At 41.7% G+C, this 24,151-nt stretch overlaps 1 protein-coding gene across 14 annotated transcripts in view; it reads left to right on the forward strand.

Annotated features, from left to right (window-relative positions):
- AKAP7 (A-kinase anchoring protein 7) overlaps positions 1-24,151 on the forward strand; it is a 151,708-nt gene that overhangs the window by 4,518 nt on the left and 123,039 nt on the right. For 6 of the 14 annotated variants that reach the window (XR_011497658.1, XM_044754561.2, XM_070496242.1 and 3 more), the window contains exons 1-2: positions 13,923-14,077; positions 18,320-18,451. Coding sequence is in view for 13 of the 14 variants with exons in the window: in XM_044754561.2 (XP_044610496.1) it covers positions 14,059-14,077; positions 18,320-18,451 (151 nt within the window). In the remaining variant the exon portion in view is untranslated. Of the gene's footprint in view, positions 1-13,921; positions 14,078-14,146; positions 14,413-15,827; positions 15,876-18,319; positions 18,452-24,151 lie in introns of those variants that run through there. The other 8 variants (XM_070496249.1, XM_070496247.1, XM_070496245.1 and 5 more) reach the window with 7 other exon arrangements.

Raw genomic sequence — 24,151 nt, forward strand, 5'->3', positions numbered from 1 at the left:
GTAGCCACTCAAAGGGTTTGGTGAGGAAATCACTAGATTGTTGATTCAAAAATATTGTTTTAAGTTATCTGAAAATTTCCTAGATTTTCCATTTCACTTATATAGCATAGATGAGACAAAGCCTTGGTGTGTAAACATGTTTCAGTCCACTTGTCATTTATTTCAGGCAAAAAACCCCGGGTCTGTCCTAAATACCAAGCAGAGCGCTAGGCTCCCTTAAAGGGCTGGCTGTCCAATGAGAGGCTTACCTGTCATGAAGGTAGAATATTTTAACTACCCCAAAAGAGGTGCAAATAAAGCACGGGGGAATGTCAGGGTAGAGAATGTTCTGATTTGGTTGGGAAGATCAGATGAGGGGGAAATATGGGATGGACAGTCAAGGAAGGACTGAAATCTTTTCTACAGGTAATGAAGAAGACATTTCAGCTGAAGCTTACAACATATGCTAGAATATAGTTGTTGGAAGTCTTCAAGGATGCTTAGGGAATAGCAAATTATTAGTTTTCTTGATGTATTTGAAAGGTGTCAGAAAATAATAACACTCCCCTGGCCAAAAAGTATGTAGAGATGAATTGTGGCAGGCCTTGAATGGATAGCTGAGGAACTCATATTTAATTTGGTAGGCAATTGGCTGGGAGGCCTGCCTCAAAAGCTCATCACAGAGAGCATTCTGGTTTTCAGGGTCCATGCTCTACCCACCCCACGTGTCCTAGGGACAATGAAGCCTGTTTACAAGACCCAGTGAATGTTTGGCAATATATTAGGCACTTGACAAATATTTGACCATTAGAAAAATTTCAGGGGGCCAGCCCCCGTGGTGTAGTGGTTAAGTTCTCATGCTCCACTTCAGTGGCTTGGGGTTCATTGGTTCAGATCCCAGGCACAGACCTATGCACAGCTCATCAAGCCATGCTGTGGGAGGATCCCACATACAAAGTAGAGGAAGATTGGCACAGACGTTAGCTCAGGGCCAATCTTCCTCACACACAAAAATAAATAAAAAAATTTCAGCATTGCTGATGATTTAAGAAGTGCAATTGTAAACAAGTAAGAAATACCAAGTGAATAATAAACACAATGCAGTGAGCACTTTTGGGGAGCAGAGGACTTTTTTTTTAAGATTGGCACCTGAGCTAACATCTGTTGCCAATCTTATTTTCTTCTTCTTCTTCTTCTCCCCAAAGCCCCCCAGTACATAGTTGTATATTCTAGTTGTAGGTCCTTCTGGCTGTGCTATGTGGGACGCCACCTCACCATGGTTTGATGAGTGGTGCTAGGTCCACACCTGGGATCTGAACTGGTAAAAACCCTGGGCCGCTGAAGCAGAGTGCCCAAACTTAACCACTCGGCCATGGGGCCGGCCCTGGGGAGCAGAGGTTTCTTACACCACTTTTTTTTCTGTAGAGCAATCTGATAAAAAAAAAAAAAGTCATAAAATCTTAACTTGCTAAATTTACTTTTGGTGTCTGTGTCAAGAGAATAATACAAAAGAAAGAAAAAAATCAAGAATATGTGTGATTGCATTCTATTGGAAAGCCAAACAGAGACAAACTTTAGAGATTTCTGAGATTTCAAATTCAAGATTTTGAGACTGGTTAAACAAATGATGATATAATACAACAAACCATTATAATATAGAGCAAATTATGCTATATATAAGAATACCTTTTTGAAATAGCTATTTGAAAAAATATTAAATAAAAAATGGCATTAACTATTACATGTTATTCATTTATGTATGGAAATTATATCTGTAAAATGGACTATGTTACTATAAAGATTGACAGTCAGAGGGCCTTGGGTAAAAGTACCTCATGGTGCATGGATTTTTGCAGTTCTGTTGATTATAATTATGGTGGCTTTCTCTCATTATGTAGCTGGATCAATAGACAATGACAGATATTCTTTGAATTGAAACCACGAAACCCTTAGGCAAAGAGCTGTTACGTAGTGAACGTATGCAAACAGATGGCCACCTGTAAGGGGATTCTTTACTGGTTAAGGCAGAATAGACTCAAATCCCCTCTAACTCCAGTTCTTTTTCTTTCTGGGACTTTTATACTTTTTCCATTTTTTTTTTCCATTTCTTGTATCATCTAATTCTTACATTATTCAAAGAAAACCTCACAGTATAATTGTCAATTTTACTCTGATTGGCATGCAAATAAGATTAGTCTTGCCAATGATGTCTTGTGCGACGCTGCTTTAAATATCAATTACACAACTGAAAAACGAGGAATATTTATGTCAAGTGAGCAATGAGATGACTAAATTTGGAAAGATGTGAAGTCTGCTAACCCAGATATTAATATCCTATTAATATAATCTATGTTAATGTGTCCCTGAAAATAGAATTATAGCCCACATTTAAAATGGACAATGAGAAGCTTAAACATAAACTTCAATACTGTCTAACACATTAGGAGGACAATGAAACCAACAAATAATACACAGCCCTGATGATCCAGAAATTGGAATTTGACCTAGCTCTTAACACTTTCCTTTTAGTATTCAGAAGATCTTACTAGCAAGTAACAACAGCGATTCATCAAAGTATAATGGTTTACATGATGTACATGATACAAATAGTAGCCAAGAAAACAACACAGCTTCCAGCCAGGAATTCTTGTAAGATAAACTATCAAATGAGAAACTAGTCCCCAGCACTAATCAAATTCAGGAAGCCTAATTAGAGCTGTTAAGCCTAATCTCCCAATTTGGCATTTGTCCAAAACGTGGTCAGGAGCTCTAATTACTTTAGTGTATAGAAATAGAGATGACCTCAAAACCAAGAGTGTAAGAACATCATTATCTCTGAGTAATGACACAAACTAGTATATTCTTTATGATACGTAAATGATCCCTTTTCATTTGACTGAAGAAAAAGAATCATGTTCCTACAGTGATTATTTCTTATTCTTACCCAGAAAGGAAGAAATGTAATTAGTGATAATTCAGGAAGCTGATGAAATGTATTATAAAAAGATTCAGATTGTTATCCCAAAGATGGTGATAGCATTTCATACACAGTCTCCTAATTACTCCATACACTCTCCCTGGGTGACGTCAGCCAGACCCATAGTTTCACTGACCACTTGTACATCTGTAAAACTTCCAAATCAACGAGATTTTCCCTCACTGTCTTCTTCTCCCAGCAAATGACTTCACCACCTATTTTCATCAAGAAAGCTGACACCTTTGGAAAGTAGCTCCTTTAACCATTACTTTATCCAAATACTCATCAGGATCCATCTATCCTAACTTGCTTCCCTCCTATCTAAGATCAACGCGTTCATGGTGTTCTGACTTTATACCCCCAACATTACTCAATCAGTTTTTCCCCTTTACTGTCCCTCTCTTTCCGTGGGCATTTTACTGGAATTCAGATCCTGCTCCTCAAGATCGAGCTAAACTGGCTCAAATTCGAATGGCGTGTGAAAGTCCAGCCCCCTCCCCAAGATTTCTGCAAATGCTTAGGTGCTTACAACCGTAGCACCCTCCCAGCCTCCAAGCACAGGAGGCCTTGTGTGCTCTGTGTTCTGCTGCCCAGTCTTTAGTTTCCACAACAAAATCACTCACACTTAAGATTGGAGAATTTAGTTCTCGACTTTACTGAAGACGTCTGAGAGATCAGAGGAAGAGTGCCATTACCCAGCACACACTTTCTACCATCTTGCTCACTCAACTCGTCCCTCTTTCCATCCTCTCACTTGTCATCCTCTTCATTTTGGATTGCTCTGGGAACACCCAATTCACCCCACTTCTAGTGTCTTAGTGCAAGCCAATCCACTTTCTCTTTCTCCACTTTATCAATTACTAACTTTCACCAACGATTGGCCTGGAACTTCTTAAATCTATCACTTTCATTTTATTTCTAGGATAACACCTTAGTTAAGGTTTCTGCCCCTCACACTTGTGTTACTGCAGTACCACAGTGAACTGACTAGACTTGGGACTTTGACTCTGCCATCTCCAGTAAATCCTGCCCAGACCTGAAAGATTTGTCTTTCTAAAGCCATCCTTCCCCGCGTCAGTTCCAAGGTCAGAGTTCTTTGACAATGCCAATCTTATGTGATAAAGGCCCAGTTGCTTAGGCTGGCATTTAAGACCTTCCATAATCTGGTCCCAACCTAATTTTCCAGGCTTCTCTCCCAGTCCTCTGCCCCTTGAACCAGTCAAACTAGTGCACCCACTCTCTTTTGTATCTACTTGCAGGGCCATGCCTCCCCAAGCGTGGAATGAGTTACCCCTTATGTTCCTGCTTTCTTAATCCACTAATTTTGATATCTGGTCTCAAATATGACCTCATCTTCCTCGCCTCTCCTGGCTCTCTCAGTCCGTAAAAATCTTCACTCTTGGACACATATCTCATTCCTGTTGGTCCATGTTAGAGTGATAATCCTCTCTGTTTGCCAGGGACTGAGAAGTTTCCCAGGTCATGGGACTTTCAATGCTAAAACTAACTGGTCTTGGGCAAACCGGGACAGGTGGTCACTCTACCTGTAACGAAGGTCCTGGGGCGGGAAAGGAAGGTAATACTTTTTGTGGATGTCTGCTACAGAAATTCAGATGGCAGGGCTGCCACAAAGAACTCCAGAGAGCAGAAAGGAAGGTGAAGGAGGACACTTGTTAGACCTAGGTATAAACAGGGAGCTGAGACTTTTGGATAAATAGGTAGCCAGAGGAACTCCACTTTGTAGTCCCTTCATTTTACATTGTGTTTTTTTTTTGGGAATTAAGAAGAGTAAGGGGGAATAAAAAGATACATTCCAAGTAAAGGAGTTTAAATAAGGAGTTAAGTGGGTGGGAAAAGTACAAACCTTAGAACCCCGAGAGGAAAATCTAGACAGGTAAACAACCTCTTCCTTTTACTGTTACCTTGGAAACAGAATCAGAGCTATTCACTGCTAGGAGAATTAAATGAAACCCAGAAGTTAAGGTCAAACTTTCTGGAGGTTTTCTGATGCCAAGTTGAAATCCAAGGTGACTTATAGAGGTTTCCAAAATAGCAGCAGATTAACCAGTCAGTGTTAGAGATTTGTTACATGCACTTGGTGTATTGTTTGAGAATATTCAGATCTGTTATAGAAGAAAACAGATGGGACAAATGAACTAAGATGTGTTACGTACAGATCAGTGGTGAGTAGGTGAAGCATGCACACGTTAAATGTAGACGCATGTTAAAAGGGATGGAAGGACCAAGGGGTATCTAATTACCATGAGGCACCTGTGGCCAGGAGTACTTGTCCCGGCATCTTTCCAGTACAGCACGTATGCGTCAGTGGTTTAGGGAAGCTTCTTTAAATTGGCCCTCTTTCTCGAAGCTCGATTCTGGTCCTCATAACCACACCATGAGCAGGCAAGACTGATGCGGCAGCAGAGAGAGACGGGATGCGTGAATATCACATACTCTGGGATTCAGGTAGTGTGGCCCATTCATCCCAGTCACATCCAATCCTAAGTGTATTGATTTCCCCTCTTTCCCCTTGCTTCCCACTGTGAATTTTTAATTGACTGAATAAACCGTGTGATGCAAGCATTTTGGTTTGGTCTGAGAGTGCTTCTGTTCCCTGATCTCCGTGACAGCTAGCCTGGTAGTGGACTGGGAGGCCACATTGCATCAAGGTAATTTCCTACGTGACATGATTTCAGAAAAACCTTCTGTGTGCTATGAAGTTGTCCTTTCTCCAAGTGGCATTTTTTTAAGTCAACGAGTATTTGCTTTACTAAATAGATTATATTTATGAACAAAATTGAAGCTTGAGACAGTGTATAATAACTTATTTTGGTGAATAGATTTGTGGCTTATTTTTGGTTGCTCAGATTTACAACATGTGACCATACTGTAATTGGATATGCTTGTTTACTTTCTCTCTTTTTTTGGGTTGGAAATAGGCAGAGTGCCAATAATTAGTAGCTGAAATTACTATTTACTTCCCATATTTCTGCATTTCAGAGGTAATGCTTTGCAGGTGAATTAGCTGTGTAAATGCTGAATCAATATCCACAAATGTAATAATTTGTTGATAGTGGGATAAATGTCCACAGGCATCGCTGGTCTTATGAGTGGGGAAATCAGCAGCCAAAGGCCATCAGACCTCCAAAATCTCCATCCTTGACTCCCATCATTCATCTCTTTAGCATTGACTCAATCTCTAGTCAATTCATTAAATAAATAACAAATTCAACAAATAGTTATTTAGAAATGCCTGTGTGCCAGGATCTGGGTGACGACTATGAAATGCCTACCCTCAGGAACCGTATATTCTAGGAGGAAAGACAGATGGACAAGGGAACAGTCAAAGGATAATACAGTTTAGATAGTGATCATTGTCAAATAGAAATTAAAGCAGTTTAATGGCAAATAAAGTGGCTGCCTGTGTATGTATAGGAGGTGTACAGTATTTTGCCAAAATAATTCAGAGGGACTTATATATTAGCATGGTTTAGTGTGTGAGATTAAGTGACTAACTGAAAGTATGACCTGACAAAAAGTGACAGAGAAGGGATGTTTCATGTGGGGAAAGGCCCTGGAAGTTCTTGACTATGGCTTTTACGTCAACACATGGCATTTGAACAACGGCATCTTTGGAGAAAAAATAAAGCCCTTATTTCTCATACAGTAAATCAAATATGTTCCCGATTCATTAAAGAATTAAATATGAAAGATACAAAGAAGTAAAAGGCTCTATAAATAGTCTTGCAAAAGGAATATATTTTTATTTATTTACTTATTTATTTTTTGCTTTTTCTCCCCAAATCCCCCCAGTACCTAGTTGTATATTTTAGTTGTGGGTCCTTCTAGTTGTGGCATGTTGGATGCCACCTCAGCACGGCCTGATGAGCGGTGCCATGTCTGCGCCCAGGATCTGAACAGGTGAAAACCTGGGCCGCCGAAGCAGAGCTCGTGAACTTAACCACTCGGCCACGGGGCAAGCCCAAGAAATATATTTTTAAACAGTAGAGCAAAGAAATAAAACCACTAACAAAAATTAATACATAAGACTACCTACCAATTTTCAAATTCTGCATGCCAAAGACGACTGTACAGAAATTGTAAACAATAAGAAAAGGAAAAAGTTTTTAACATATATGACAAAGGCTTTAAAATCATTAATAAATAGAGAGATTTTTATGAAGTAGTGGAAAAAGATAAACAACCTAGAAGAGAAATAAGCAAAAGTTTATTGAGAGACATGCAGATGGCTTTAAATATATGAAACAATATTCAGATTCATTAATAATTAAAGAAATTCAAGTTAAAATAACAAACCCTTGTACCTTTTAAATGGAAAAGGAGGGGGGCCGGCCTGGTGGCGCAGTGGTTAAGTGCTCACGTTCCTCTTCAGCGGCCCGGGGTTCACTAGTTCGGATCCTGAGTGGGGACATGGCACCACTTGTCAAGCCATGCTGTGGCAGGCGTCCCACATATAAAGTAGAGGAAGATGGGCATGGATGTTAACTTAGGGCCAATCTTCCTCAGCGAATAGAGGGGGATTGGTGGTGGATGTTAGCTCAGGGCTAATCTTCCTCAAAAAGAAAAAAAAATGGAAAAGGAGGGAAGAACTTATAATGGTAGAATTTCATAAACTTTCATAAACTGCTTGTAAGCATATAAATTGGTAAATAATTTGGCAATATGTTTCAAAACCTTATAATGATTCATAATCTTTTACCTATCAAGCCTCTTCCTGGGAATTTATTTTAAGGAAATAATAAAAAATATATAGAGACTTATAGAAAAAACTATTTATCATAGCATTTAATGATGAAAAATTGAGATGAATTTAAATAAGATTGAACAGAGACAATCAACAGGGGATTGATCAAATACATTATGACACATTTATATAAAGATGTAATATGCAGCCATTGAAATTATAGTATAGAACAGTCAATGATATGAGAAATTAGTCACAATATTGCCAAGAAAAAAGCAGGTTACAAAGCTATATGCAACATGATTCCATTTTTATAAAATATATCCTACAGCAGTGTATGTATATCTATATCTACAAAAATATACTTCCAGTTGATGTATTATAATTTTAAGTTTTATTCTGTGAATTGTTCTGTTTAAAAATTGTATAAAACAACGTTACTCACGAAAATTAGGAATTTTACATTTTAAGTGAGAAATATTTAAAATAATTTAAAATGTTGCACCCTGATATTTAATATTATAAGACCCTTTGTGTCTAGCTACTGAAAGAAATCTATTATTAAATAGATGCAGTGATTTCTTAAACAAATATTATACTCAAACATTAGTTGAAAAGCATACATGTTTTATTGTTAAACACATATTCCTCCTCCAACAAAACGGAATGTCATCCTGAGTCACCCTGGGTCACCAAGGGTCCCAGTTGGCTTTCTGCTATTTACCATGTCTTGGAAAACTGCATAGCTTCATCCTCCTTGATAACCATTTACAGCTGTAGTTTATTGGGAGGACCAAAGAACCTTTGATAAGGTTAATTCGTATATCTGGACCCACAAAATGCAGGCCACAAATCTAAACCTAAGTCAGCATGTACATCTTGGAAACGCCTCACTGTCAAGGAAACCTAACACCAATCACAATCCTCCAACTCAGCTTTAGCTGGCTCACCTTACCCTACAAAAATAGGACCTGCTAGCCTTATAAGCAAATCCCGACCCCTAGCCAATCAGGCCCTCTTTCCATGTTGCCTGTTCTAACGCTCTATAAACTCACTCTTGCCCAAAATCCCCCTGAAAGAGTGGCCACTGCTTGTGAGGCAGTGCGCTCCCCCAGTGTATGGGTTGTATTCTCTTGAATAAAGAACATCAAACTGGTTGCTCAATTGTTTTAGTTTTGTCATTTGACATCTCTTAGAACAAGAACTAAAACAGCACCAACTGTTTGGAAGAAATGCATGGGCACTGGAGCATATCACACAAGAGAAAGAGAGAACTCACCCTACAGGAAGGGGTCTTGTAGGAGGAATAAGCCAATGTAGCAAGAGTGAAGGTCAAGGGGGGTCGTGGAATAGGAGTGATGTGGTAGCTTGAACCAGAATCCTTCCAAGCCAGTTATCCTGGCAGTGTACATTGTCCTACTGGGAGAAAAGTGCTGCGTGTGAAAAGGAACATGCTCTCCCAATGGATTCTGTAGCTCTTGAGGTTCAAACAGTCTCCTGTCGGACCACTCACCCTGCCTTACCCGCTAAGCACAGCGTAACACGTACAGGAGGAACTGGTCTCCTCATTTGCAAGAGATTGTCACCCTGAGAACTAAGAGCATCCACTGTGGCCAGGTGAACCACCAGGCAGCTGATGTTGGGTCAGAGTGGAGGACTTCCTGGAGAGGAGACTGAACCAGTGGAGCTGGTGAGGCAAGGGGTTGTTACTGCCTAAGGGGGGGCCTGTCTGCTCGCCGCAAGAAATGCCAACAGTAGAGAGGCCAGGTGGTAGGAGGGAAAGGGTTTTATTACAGCCTGCCAGCAAGAGGGAAGATGGCTAACGTCTGAAAGAACCACCTTATAGAACAAAGACTACTGGGCTGGTCTCCGGGTAGGGGAGGCATCTGGTCTCTGGGTGGGGGCAGATATCTGGTCTTAGTTCCTGATAATCTTTTGTTTTACTGGATATGCATCAGAGACCAGAGCAACACCCTATACCCTGATTTAGTTTAAAGATGATAAGAACAAAATCTTCAATATGTATAGTAAAGATTACTCTTTACATGAGTGGTGCTGATGGGGTTCAGGGCAGGCTGCCCCAAGATGTGCCATGCTGGTATGTGGATTATTTTGAGCTGAAGACAACAAAGGCTCAGAAGACGCAGGAAGAACATTTGAGCTTTCCTGAAACTGCCTAAAAGAATTTAACACAGAAAGCCTGTTCCAGGAAAGAGCTAATGCCATAAGATAGCTATAGTATAATGTAAAATAGGTGTGATAGAAAGGCACCAACAAGCCCATTTTTGGCCCAACAAAACTTGTTTAACAAACATTTCCATCTCCATGTAAATTGCCTTCCTCCCCTCTGAAATCCCAAACCACTATCCCCAACCTCCTCCTTTGTCTTTAGCTGAAGGTGATATTTAAGGTGGCAGCTTTGGCCAGATGGCTGAGTTGATCAGTATTCCTAGGTTTCTCCCACGTATACATGTTATTAAACTTGTTTGATTTTCTCCTGTTATTCTGTCTCACGACAATTTAATTCGTAGCCCAGCCAGAAGGACCTAAAATGGGTAGAGGAATTGTTTTCCTCCCCTACAGCACCAGCAACTCCCCACTGTCAGTTGTAACCCAGCATAAGCATATACTGGTAACGGGAACAGGGGGGTCGTTGTCTGTCTGTCTACTTCCTGCTGAAAGGGGTGGGTGTAGAGGGATCATAGAATGAAACAGAGTCACTCATGTTTTGCCACCGTGACTCTGGAGATCGAGTTGTCCAGTCACCGCCACAGACAGTTTAGAGATTAGTTTATGAAACACATTTGATCCCCAGTTTAATTATAAGGAAAGCCAGAGTTGCCACACCAGATCTTTCAGTTGCCATTGATGATGGCTACCAGCATAGACGCTCTGCCTGGGGGTCATCACATCCCTAAGGAACTCAGAACAAAGTTATCAACTTATCATAGCTGGGAGTGTTACCGAAACCAAAGTGAGTTCCCTCCTGGCAAGTTAAGTCAGACTCTGCACAGAGGTAGTTGTCTCACAAAGTAAGGCATGTTTGCAGCAAATAGGAGACTGAGGGATCATTTCCAGAGTCAGGGTGCCCCAGAACAAAGAGAAGCAGGGACATTTATTTTGGATGGGGAATGAGTATTCAAAAGGGAGACATGGGTAATCACTAGGACAGGCTCAGTTCGAAAATGAGCTTCCACATACACTGCAGGTTACGGGAATAAGGCCTAAGCTCCTCCTGGAGAGATATTAGTACCAAAACTAAGGCAAAGGTCATAGGCATTGCTCTTGTGGTGAAGCTGGGTCTGGTTCAGGGTGGTTGGTGATTGCATCTTCTTAACATAAGAAAAGGAAAAAGAACAACTTGGAAAAACAGTTAAAATATCCAAACCCACACTTGGGTTCTTGGGGCAACTACTCAGTGACAGGAGGGGCCATAACATCTACAGAGCATGTATGTCCTGCTACACAGTACCTGGAGGGTGCATATTCAGCTGGGTTAGTTAATCAGAGCTCAATCAAAGTTACAATACGGTTCTTTTCTACAATATGGCTTCCCTTACGTCAACCTTGTGTTGAGCTGGTATCAGGATGGGGGCGGGTGGCAGCCTGGAATGATTCATGGGTGATGTCAGACACTGGAACCCAGATGTATTTTGGAGGGATTTCACAAGGGCTGGAGTTCTGGCAGGAGCAGGTACGTTCATTTAGCTCTCAAGATTTACATATCAATCAAAATGCCAGCTAATTTTTACCCTCGGGCTGGTGAAGCTTTAGCACATTAAGATTACTCTTGATGGTAGTTCTTTTTTGAAACTTATTTGGGTGGGTTGCTCTCTTTTTTGACAAATCAGAGTACTTAGCACGGGGAGCACAAAGCCTCTAAAACTGTCTCTGCCTTCAGGTGGCGGATGAGGACACATATGGTAAATAACGGTTGTTTAGTAAGGTTTGTTATGCAGCTGAGTTATTCTCCCCTTCTTGGTCGAGAAGAGGGGGAAACTTACAAATGGAAATTTGCCACCTTTACAAAGGGAAATTTATGCCCTTTTAGGCTGAAACGAGGAGGGCAGAGTTCTTCCAGTGTCTGCTGTTTCTCAATTGCTTCCAGCTCAAAATAATCCTTGTGCCAAAGCAGCATGTTTTGGGGTGGCATATTCTGGTCCCTTTCAATATTAACATGGGTCACTTTTTTTTCTTGCAGCTTTTAGTTTACTGCTTATTGCAGTTACTCACGTTTCTTCCTCTGCTACTAGGATCAGCTTCTTAAGAAGACCTGTCCTATTCACCTGCACATCCTCAGGGCGGAGCTCAGGCATTAAACAAATGTTAGGGGAACCTGTTGTTCCCCTCTAATCAGCGCATAACTGCTATGCGTGTGCAAACCAAACACTCAACTTGCTAGAATTCTTTTAAAATCAGAGTAACAGGCTTTATGACTTCTTGTGTACCGTCTTTATGTCAACTAATGTGGTTCTGTTGAGGTCTGCTCCCATCCCCATTCTAGTGTCACCGACTAATTGCCCAGAGGAACTCAAGGTGGGCTCGGAAGCATTTAACTGTTTGAGAGATGCAATCACCAACCACCCTAAACCAGACCAGGTCCCACCACAAAGGTGATGCCTATGACCTTTGGCTCATTTTTAATGTTAACATCTCCTCTCAGAGAGGAGTGTAGGGGAGGAAGACATTTCCTCTTCCCAAATGGGGGTTCGTCTGGCCGGAGAACAAATTAAATTCACATGAGACAGAATAGCAAGAGAAAATTAAACAAAGCTTTATGAGGAACCATGGCCCGGGGCCTTTCTTCCCGAAGGAAGAAAGGACACCGAAGAAGTGGGGTGCACATAGTGGTTATATACCCCCAAACAAGGTGTTTCACATGTGATTGAAATGTCCCTCCCACAAATAGTCACAAGATTGCCCTGTTGGCACATTGCTTGATGGACACAGCAGGTAATGGTCTGCTATTTCGCTGGGTGTAGCAGGAGGCAAGTCGATTGTCTGGAGCTGGGCGGTCACGCAGCAGCAATCAGTTCCTAGCCTAAGGAAAGATGCTTAATCCTTAAGAAATGCCAACGTTGGGAGGGGGACGGAAGTCAGTTACAGGAGGTTACCAGACAAGCACAACAAAATACAGATTTAAGTCCTTGCCTTTGGTATTGATTAAGAGTTTCTAGAGAGAAGGTCATCTCCTTTCTTCTTCCTGGTACAGAGGGAGGCAACTTTTACAGACAGAGATTTACCTTACAAATGTAAATGTGTCCTAACGAAGGGCAAGTTCCATTCCTCCTTCCCTGTCCCAGTTTATCAAAAGCAATCAGCCTCAAATAATCCTGATGCCAAAGAGACATATCTTGGGGTGGCCAATTTCAGGTCCCCACAGGAGCTTAGGCCTTTTTACCATCACCAGCAGTATATGTGGAAGCGTGTTTTCCAATTGAGGCTGCCCAAGCAATTACCCCCTCTCCCTTTTGAACATTCACTCCCCATCCAATAAAACTCTGCCAGGACACGAACCCGCTTTTGGTCCGGTAACACTTGGATGCGTTCACTCAGGATAAGCCAAGTGTTACTATTCGAAAAACAGGCTACATTAATTTGCTGAGGTATGCACCTAATTTTCTTGCATGGTTTCTTTGCACTTGAAAGAAAAATCCAGGAGAATTCTGTTCCAACGTCAAAAGGTTTTTTTTTTAATTAACTAAATTGCTTTTTCTCCCATTTTACTCGCACCCGTGCAGTAACTGGTTCCCATTTAATTTCTAGGGAGTAAACTGTTAAAAATTTGTGACTTCACCACAATTTGGCTTTTTAAAAAAAGCAAAGTAAAAATATCTAATTACACAGATGGACGAGGTCTGGTTCCTATACATCTCGCTCTTTCCAGATATTCTGTAAGCAGAACTCTGGGTTTTGAAAGCTCTCGGCAAAACGAAACGCACGGATGCTCGGAGACGCCGGGCCAGGGGACGCGCTCAGCCGGCGCCCGTCGCAGCCCCGCCAGCGCGGGCGCACCGAGGCCGCGCACGGGACACCCGCGGGCTGCAGCGGCGGCCGCCGGGGAGCCCCGAGCCCCGCGCCCTCCCCGCGCCGCCAGCCGGATCCGGTCCCGCAGGCGCCCCGGTCGGCCCCTTCCGCCCGTCCGCCCGGCATGCAGCTCCTGCGCGGCCTGCTGCTCGGGGCGCTTCGCGTCCCCGCCGGCCTGCTCGCCGCGGCCCGAGCCCCCGCCGCCCGCCGCGGCCGCCCCCCGCCCCGCCCCGGCGCACCGCCCGCCGGCCCCCGGCCCCGCCCCGGCCTCGGCCTCGGCCTCCGCCTCCCGCCCGCGCGCAGCCCCGGGCCGCCGCGCCGGGCCGCCGCCGCCGCCTGCCGAGACGCGCCGCCCGCCGGCGCCGCCGCCATGGAGCGCCCCGGAGCCGGTGAGCGCGCGCGGCCGCGGGGAGGGCCCGCCTCGGCGCCCCCAGCGGCTCCCAGGGCCCCGTCCGAGCGCGCGCCGGGGGGCGCCCGCTTTCACTTTTGTTTCCCGCGTTCTGATCCTGTGACCTTCGGTACAAAGTTCATGCCCACACCGCCCTCCGCCGGGCTTCGTGTGGTCCGCAAACCGCAGACAGTCTCGATATTTACCCTAAACCGCCAACAGTGAAGCTCGGGACCGCTGCACTGCTCCATTTAGGACCTGATTGTAGGTTCAGAAATGACCTCTTTAAACTGGCGCCACATCTGTAGGACCGCCCAGAATTGGTTTCCAGCTGAGGTCAGCACTTACTGTGAAGTGAACTTTCTGGGCAGAGCGAGTTAGGGTTCGATTTTAGGTGAAGGGGACCAAAAACCTATTAGAGAAAAGGTGCTTTCTGCGAGATTTTATATAAGGGCGTAGAAAGATAAAGGAGCATTGAAGTGTTCAAATGTGTTATAATAGCTGTTAAGTAGTGTAAACAGTTTACAATTGTTACGGGAATGAAATGATTAGAACCTGGTGGGTGGGTGCGGAGGGCGTGAGTCTTCGAGTCGCGTTTATAGGGGAGAAGGGCTGTCAGAGGATACACAGCCCAGTTCCTTGGCTTAGTGCGTGGTCTTGCAATGCAGGATGCTGATAGCGTCTCTCGTTCTTTTGGTCATATTCACAAAGATGTTTGTGGAGGCTACTGTCTTCTCGCATCCCTTTTTAAGATATTATTAACTTATTTTGTCCATTTCTCTCTAGCAATTTGGGGTGTACTTTTGTGTTCTTTTTATGACGAGGAAACCAAAGCTTGGGGGTCAGGTGACTTGTTTATCACACAGGTCTCAGCATTTATCTCGATGGAAGACGTTTCTATTTTTGGTAGCTAAGCCGGGGTGAACATGGATGGTGTTGACCCTTTCCATTAGTCCTTGGGAATATACACACGGTATGCCTAGTGGAGGAATAGAAGAGAGTCTTGCTTGATAAAGACGTATTATCCACAGAGGAAACTTGCATTTTGTGTGACAGAGGGCAAACTGTCTATCCCTTTCTCCTATTTTGGACTGTGTTTGATGAAGCCATTTGTGGAAGGACCCATTTATTTGAATGTCAGCATACATTTAATGTAGAGTTTTATTATATATTTTTAAATATATGCATTAATTGTTTTCTTTTAAAAGTAATATTAACTCCGTTTAAAACATTCGAATAGCGGAAATAAAAAATACAAATATATTGAGTACAGCTATGTCAGGATTTAGAAATAATTTGTATCTTTTAGCCTTTTCCTGCAGGAAATCATAGGGCATATGCACTGTTATGTGTGCTTATTATTTTATTTATTTATTTATAAGGTTTTTATTTTTCCTTTTTCTCCCCAAAGCCCCCAATACATAGTTGCATATTTTTTTAGTTGTGGGTCCTTCTAGTTGTGGCATTTGGGACGCTGCCTCAGCATGGCTTGATGAGCAGTGCCATGTCCGCGCCCAGGATTCCAACTGGTGAAACCCTGGGCCGCCCAAGCGGCGTGCAGGAGCTTAACCACTCGGCCACGGGGCCAGCCCCTATATCTGCTTTTTAAAAGTCAGTATTTGTTATAAACTTCTCAGTTGTTGGAGTCTTCATAGCCTTATTCTTGGTTGTCTAGAGTGAATATGCTTTGTTTAACCGTTTCCATCGGTAGGTGTTTAAGTCGTTCCACTTTTGCTTTGTTGTTTAAACAGAGCCGTGGTGAATCTATTTCAGCATATAGGACAGATACCCAGAAAGCGGTAAGAACATTTTCGTGGCTCCTGATCCTGACGATTGCCTCAGTTTACAGTGGTATAAGCTGCATGAAGAGGCAGCAGGCTCTGTTGCTGGAAAGGGCAGGTTTTGGCCCTAGAATGACTGGATTCAAATTCTAGCCCCAAGACCTACTAGCTGTAACGTTGGACAAGTTACTTAATCAGCTAGTCTGTAAAATGAATATGTAATAGTAGCTCCCTGATGGTGTGGTTAAATGAGTTTCTGTCTGTAAAGTGCTTCTGGCTGTGCCTGGCATGTAGTTTGTGCTCCACTGTCAGCTGCTGCTGTTATTTCTAGTGTGGTTTATCAGTTTCACCTCATCTTTATGCTATTAATGCACTTAGCAGCGTTTTTTCCTCCCCCCAGCTTTATTGAGGTATAGTTGACAAATTATATATATTTAAAAGTACACAGCGTGATGATTTGATAAAAGTATACATAGTGAAATGATTCCCGCAGTTCAGTTCACGCATCCATCACCTCACAGTTCCTTTTTTTTTTCTGGTGAGAATGCTTAAATCTATTCTCTTAGCAAATTTCAAGTATACAATACAGTATTATTGACTATAGTCACCATGCTGCACATTAGATCCTTGAGCTTATTACTAAGTTCTTAGAATAAGAATAAAATAGAGAAGAACAGAAGTTGGGTTTGTTTCATTTTGTTTGGTTTTCGTTTGGCCTTCTGCATATTTAATTGCGCATTTAGTTGCTCATTTTTCAGGTGTAAGCTACGTGGTCAGTGATGATCCTGTATGTGTTGCTGCTTGTGCCCAGAGGCACAAGATATGCATTGATCTAGTAAAACTTTTGTTTAGGTAGAAGCTGCATTTATATTTTTCACTGCAAGCATAAAAATAGAAAGGAAACTTTTACTTGTTCTCACATCTTTCAAATAGTTGTGAGTGTATGATGTGACTGACATTTGTTGAATACCTGGGTGCCAGGCACTCGTAGTTAATATAGTTTGAACTGTAATGTAAATAGCGTTATTAAGAATGTACTTTTGGGGCCGGCTCAGTGGCACAGCGGTGAAGTTCCCACATTCCTCTTTGGTGGCCCGGGGTTCGCTGGTTTGGATCCCGGGTGTGGACATGGCACCACTTGGCAAGCCATGCTGTGGTAGGCGTCCCATGTATAAAATAGAGGAAGATGGGCACGGATGTTAGCTCAGGGCCAGCCTTCCTCAGCAAAAAAGAGGAGGATTGGCAGCAGGTGTTAGCTCAGGGCTAATCTTCCACAAACAAAAGAATGTGCTTTTACTTTTTTTTTTGATTTTGGGGTTGAACACGACTAATTGATATACAAAAAACAACACACAAGTTTCGTTGTTTTTTGCTTTTATCTAGAAAGTAGGTATGTGTATATATGTGAACAATAGTAGAGATCGCTCAAATTGCAATAAAAATCTAGCTTTCTTGGTATATATGTTAACTGTGACCTGTCATGATAGTTACTGTGTTGTATGTTGTAAACCATATTCTTTAATGGAGTGAGTTTTTTAGGTATTATATTTGAAAATAGAGGATTACAACAGATTGGAATAAATGACTTCTTTAATATTTTCAGTGGTAAATTAGTCTCTAGTAAATGTGTACAGTAAAAATTATATAAGCATCCCAGGATTTTGTTCAATCCTAGTTTAAACAACATTTGTGTCTGTCAATAAAATCGTGGAGAATAATGGTGCTGGGGAGACCACCTACTGATAAATTTCCGATTAACTTTATTAGTTTAAACAGATGCTCTCTTTCTCTTAACCTCCACCCAAGTCGTGATTGTTCTACCCATAACAAGACACAAAACAAAGACCTAATGTGAAATGTGGCTTTAATATTAGTACATGCCCATGGGAGGGCTGTCGGGGAAATTATAAGATCTTTTGCTTTTTAATCATTGAATTTACAGAAAAGCATGTTTAGAGCCGTATATTTTTAACTGAATTTCCAATGTTATGTAATAATCGAGAGAAGAAACTTAAAGGTCTTTACTGAAAAAAAAAAGGTCAGAACTTGTACAAATGAGAACACGTAAGTGACATTGTTAAAAATAAACATGAAAAAGACTGACAAATCTTGTTGGTTTGTTTTCCAAAGGTACGTGAAAAACGTAGTTTTAGAATTAGGAAAATATAGCTATAAAAGATCTTGAGGATTATTGATTAACTCTGTCTTCATCTAACCCTGTGTAGACTACTGCGCTTTAGAAAATAATTAAAACTGTTTAACATAAAAATGCATTTATAGAGATGTAGAATATGGTACAAATAATATTTATATAAATAGCTTTATAATATATTTGGATACAAGTTGACCATTTCTTAACAGATATTAATTTATATTGAATTCAGTTAGTTGAGTTGTTTTAGTTTAGGATATGTGTTAAATAAGTTAAATAATGCATTTTTTCTTTTTGTGATGTGTTAAAGGAGGAGTAGATTCCAATGAGTGTGAAAATGTGTCAAGAAAAGAGGAAATGTCAGAAGAATTTGAAGCTGATACTATGAATTCTCTGGCAGATATGCCATTTGCTACTATAGACATTAAAGATGATTGTGGAAGTAAGTACTTCATTATATAAATCTGTATTTAGAAGCAATGAATAATAAATTTAGTGATTATATATATTTTTTCTTAATAAATTACTTCACCTTAAATGCTTGTCATGTTTTTGAGTTTGGGTTGTTAATTGTTATCTGTTGGTATTCTAATGTCAGAGCTATCACAGATAATATTAAGACAAGTCTCACAAAATTTGGGCCAGCTCATTTTGTAGTTTAAAAGCTACTTCAGAAAATAATGGCTCAGATCATGCTGTGGTTTATAGCTGCTTTCTTCAGTTGTTCTGGAGCCTACTAGTGTCAGCAGTACCCATTCCTCTAGCAAATGTTTATTGCCTTTTGCTATGAGCCAGGCACTCTGCTAGGCATTGGGAGGGTCACCAGTGAACAAGACAGACATTCTCTCTGCTTTTTGGAGCTTTAACAGGATGGCATTGAAAATAGTTAAACTTTTAATCTATTTTGCATTTATTAGATTGATTCAGTCTTTGAGAGCTCCGTTAACCAACTTCAGAGAACCAGTGCTTACTTGATTGAAATTCTGCTAAAACTCTGTAAAAATCTAAATCTGAATTTCATGTCACTGTAAAAACAATACTGTACATGATATTTGTGGCTAGTTCTGCTGAAAAGGTGACAGATTTGCCTATTATTCAGGTTACTTGTGAACAGGAAAAAGGAAAAGCACCTGTGTATTCCACAAATGTTTGTTGACTGCACCTGGAGGCTCCATAAGACATTATCTAGGGCCCATCCCGGTGGTGCAGCAGTTAAGTTTGTGCACTCCACTTTGGCTGCCCAGAGTTCACCAGTTTGGATCCTGGGCACAGAACTATGCACTGCTTATCAAGCCATGCCATGGCTGGCAACCCACATATAAAGTAGAGAAAGGTGGCACAGATATTAGCTCAGGGCCCAACTTCCTCAGCAAAAAGAGGAGGATTGGCAGCAGATGTTAGCTCAGGGCTAATCTTCCTCAAAAAAAAAAAAAGAAAAAAAAGAAATTATCTAGTTCAGTCTCTTCATTTTTGCGGAGAGAAAATGAGACTGAGAGAAGTTAAGTAAATTAACTAACTTCACACAATTATAAAGAATTAGAATCTGAGATTTGTGATGCATTAGTCATTTCTTTGTTGAACATTGATTGTGTAGGGGAGGAAGACATTTCCTCTACCCACTCTAGGTCCTTCTGGCCAGGCTGTGAATTAAATTCACATGAGACAGAATAACAGGAGAAAATTAAGCAAAGCTTTATAACATGTATACATGGGAGAGACTTGGCAAAATGGCAGAGGTTCTCATCTTAAATACCATCTTCAGCTACAAAGGAGGATGTTAGGTGTAGGGGGAGTCAGTTATGGGAGATTACTAGAAAAGAACAGTAAACAAGAGTAAGGTTATTATGCAGATTTAAGTCCTTGCCTTCTGCATTGATTAGAGTTTCTAGAGATAAGGTCATCCCCCCTTCTTCCTGGTACACAGAGGGAGAAACCTTTACAGACAGAGATTCCATTACAAATGTAAATGTCTCTTACAAAGGGTAACTTTTACTTTTCAGAGTTTCTCTCAGGTCTGCAGTTTTTAAAAATAACCAGCCCAAAATAATCCTCATGCCAAAGAGACATATCTTGGAGTGGCCAATTCCCATCCCCCACAATTGGATGCCTGACAAATGCTAGGTATTAATGCCAGTTACTGGGAATATTGAAACACATGACAAGATTGAAACATGATCAAGAAACTCACAGCTTTACTGGGGAGCCAGTACGTTGGCAGCTGTGATCCCATAGATGAATGCCATAGAGGATGCTGTGGGAGTACATGGGGCGAGGGTGTGAGGGGGGCGTCTCTCCTGGATGTCCTGGAAGACTTCCTAGAGGTTTGGCGAATGTAGAATCCTGGGGATAAATATGAACTCTGCAGGGTTCTTTCCTCAAAACTGTCCTTGAACTTCATTGATCATCAGAATTTGCTGTGGGGTGATATAAAAGAACAGATTTCTCTTGTCCACCTATTTGTTGGGCCAGGGAATCTTTTTTGTTTTTTTAAACTTAAATCCCATGAGATCGGGTGCTCAGCCAGTCTCAGAAACCACATTGCTCTCTGCCTTGCTGTCTTCCCATGCAGCGAACCTGATTTATGTTTTGGGGAGATGTAAGGAGAGAGGGATACTTAAAATGGATTAAGTCTCTGATAATTTACTAATCAGTGTTTCCCATTCCATAATCCAAGGAGCAAAAGGAGGAAGAGGGATTTGCTCTGTCGACGTAGGGTTTCCCATCCTTTCCTTTTCAGCTGGCCTTTAGAGAAGAACAGCTTTTGTAGGTTCACAACTGTTAGGAGAACCTTGCTTTGAAGAATTAGTGTATCTGTTAAGGAGAAGAAGACACCCTTTGGAGACCAGAGGCAAGAATACCAAGGATTTACAGTCATGGGTCACTTAATGACGAGGATACCTTTTGAAAAATGCATCGTTAGGCAATTTCGTCGTTGTGCCAACATCATAGAGTGCACTTACACACACCTAGACGGGATAACCTACTACACACCTAGGCAGTATGGTACTAATCTTATGGGAACACTATCCTATATGAGATCTGTCGTTGACTGAAATGTTGTTATGCAGCGCATGACTGTAATCATGTTTTTCTCTTAATTCCCTTCTTTTTGAGCAAATAAGTTGCTCAAAAAGCAGCTTTCTGAATGATCATGCCTACCTGCGCATGGTGGGCATCCCCTGTCCCTCTGAGCTCTGTTCCATCTCTGACTCTGTCCGGCTGGAGTGTTCCTAGTTGGACTGGAGTGGGAGATGGACCTTGTTCACCTGTGCAGGTGTAGGTGCTTCTGGGCTGTACACATCTTGCACAGATCTGGTCTACGTGAACAAACAACCGTAGTAGGCATGGAGAGGTGGACACCACCGGAATCCCAGGGAGCAAATGCTGTTTCCGTAGCTGCTGTGTTCTTATATCTCCGCTGGTGAGGAGAAACAGTGGCCACTGGGACCAGGAAGAAGGAAGGGGATGTTTGTGGCTCTGCAGTCCTTTCCTGCTCTGAATGGTGTAGCTGCTGCTTCAGAGGATGGGCATTGGGAAGACTGGCCAATCCTTCGTACGAGTAAGATCTGTTCTCTGCAGTATGTGGTATATTTCTTCCCAAAGAAATGCTGTTATCTAGGTAAGTTAGGAGCTCAGGTGAGTGCGCAGAAGTCCACTTTTAGCTACATAGGATTATACCACTTTTCGATAGTTCAGATTTTGTGAGTTAAAAGTCTGTGGGTTAGTCTAAACTCCAAGCCACCGCGTATGATGTTACTTTTGTGGGAAGATAGATTTCAGATTCCAAGCTCCAACTTACACACAGTCAGTGTGGTGTAATGAGAGAAATGGGAACTTGTGTTTTAAGTTTTGGTTATTTCATTTTCTGCTTGTGTGACCTTGGACACTTAATCTGTACGACCGGGGCTTCTTCAACTGTGAAACACAGAAAATTCCCTCCTGCTTGCCTCCTAATGTTGCTGGACAGATCAAAAGAGGTAACATGTGTAAGAAGGCAATTAAAAATGTAAAATAATGCACAAAAGCTATCTATAAAAGCTTTGAAACATATCCCTTTGTTATATGGGGACAACTTGTTCCTTCATTTTTATAATAGCATTTACTAAAACACTAAGGAACAGATACCAAAATTCTTTGCAAACCAGAAATTACTAACTAGGTTTTCGAAGTGAGATTTTTATAGAAATGTCCGAAAACTGGGAGTTTTGTTGTCAACTCGGTTTAAGATAGATATAGTAAAAGTGTTTGTGTCCAAAACACAGGGTAATTAGTTTGTGGCGTGAGTGGACTTAATGTGGCTTTCTCTTACATTTAGGAACATGGAAATTTAACCAGTCTTCTGGCTCTATGGTGGACAACAGCCTTAAAATTCTCTGGTTCCTGGTTGTTGCCTTTGGTTCTTTCATTTTGCTTTGGTGGGTGGAAATTGAGAGTTGACTGCCAAGAAATTCCTGTTGATAGAAACCCTGGCAGAGGGATGAGGAAAGCAGGGCTAACAAAAAGAGCATCGTGGGAAGGGGAATCCTTGCCAGTAAGAAAACTCCTCCCCAGGGGCTGACCCGGTGGTGCAGTGGTTAAGTTTGAGCACTCTGCTTCAAAGGCCGGGGATTGCCGGGTTGGATGCCAGGTGTGGACCTATGCACCACTTGTCAAGCCACGCTGTGGTAGGTGTCCCACATATAGAGGAAGATGGGCACTGATGTTAGCTCAGGGCCAATCTTCCTCAGTAAAAAGAAGAGGATTGGCAACAGATGTTAGCTCAGGGCTAATCTTCCCCCCCCACCAAAAAAAGAAAAAACTCCTCCCGGAATGTTTGGTTCAGGGTCTCATTTGTCAACTGTGTTACATCAGTGGGGGTGCAGTGCCATCATCAGGTGTCCTGTGGTCTGGTTGGCTGAAATGGGTCTATACATTTTTTTGTCAGTTTTCTTTTTGGGAAGAGTCTGTTTTGCTAGAATTATATTTGACTTTTTTTTGAGGAAGATTAGCCCTGAGCTAACATCCGTGCCCATCTTCCTCTACTTTATATGTGGGACGCCTGCTACAGCATGGCTTGGCAAATGGTGCATAGGTCTGCACCCGGGATCTGAACCGGCGAACCCCGGCCGCCAAAGCAGAACAGGCAAACTTAACCCCTGTGCCACTGGGCCGGCCCTTAGAATTACATGTTAGAATATAAAATGTATTAGACTATTGTTAGAATTAAATATAAAATATGTTAGAATTATATACATTAGAAGTAAAATATCCAAATGTATGTACACAAGAAAATCCTGTAGAAATTTTGAGGAGGCAGTACAGCCTGAGCCACACCTGGCTCTCTCTGGACGCGTTCTGGGAGGAAAGCCAGCGTGAGTGAGTTGCTGACCTGGACCTGAGTGGGTCTGTGCTCTTTCCAGGGGGAAGTGTCGTTGGTCACTCGGTTAGAGACCCAGTAAACTTTCCGGAAAACGTTTGGGGTTGCCGTTAGTCCTGCCTCTGAGAGTCGAATGGGAGTTGTGGCGAGTCACTCTACTGCTGAGAGGAATAGCTTAGTGTGCTCCCACAGAGGGAATTCGTGGAGGCTTCCGTTTAATGGACTCGACTCTCTTAAGAGAATCACAGTCCTTAACTGTTTAGCCACATTTAAATCAAGACTCAAAATGAAATATTTGTTTTTTTTTTGTTTTCAGTCATGTGTCTCTTCTAAGTGTGGAATTCAGTTCTCATGTTGGAATGATTATAATCCTATTTTACCTCACACAGAATTCTAACCCTGTAATTACTGGTGGTTTTAGAGATAAAGGAAATTATCATTTCATTGCTTATTTATTAGCTAAATCTATTAAGTTGTATTTTAAAAAATACTTCAACTCTTAAGCCTTTTAAAATATTGATTGGAACTTACCTTTACCTGAAAAAAATTTTTTATAAAAGAATGCTGTATCAAATAAAATTGAGTCCCAATACCTGCTAGAGTGAGTGATTAGCCTGAGTCACTTTTGCAAAAAGGATAAATTATGTCCTGTGTCCTCTCTAATTTGTTGAAGCATGTTATACATATTCTAAATTTTGATTTGAAAGGGCTTAAGGCAAATATTTGTCCCAAATAATACAAAGAGTTGACATCTTTTTCCTTTTTTTTAAAAAAAACAAGAAAACA

Source organism: Equus asinus, chromosome 24 (genome assembly GCF_041296235.1).
Source record: "Equus asinus isolate D_3611 breed Donkey chromosome 24, EquAss-T2T_v2, whole genome shotgun sequence".
NCBI lineage: Eukaryota > Metazoa > Chordata > Mammalia > Perissodactyla > Equidae > Equus > Equus asinus.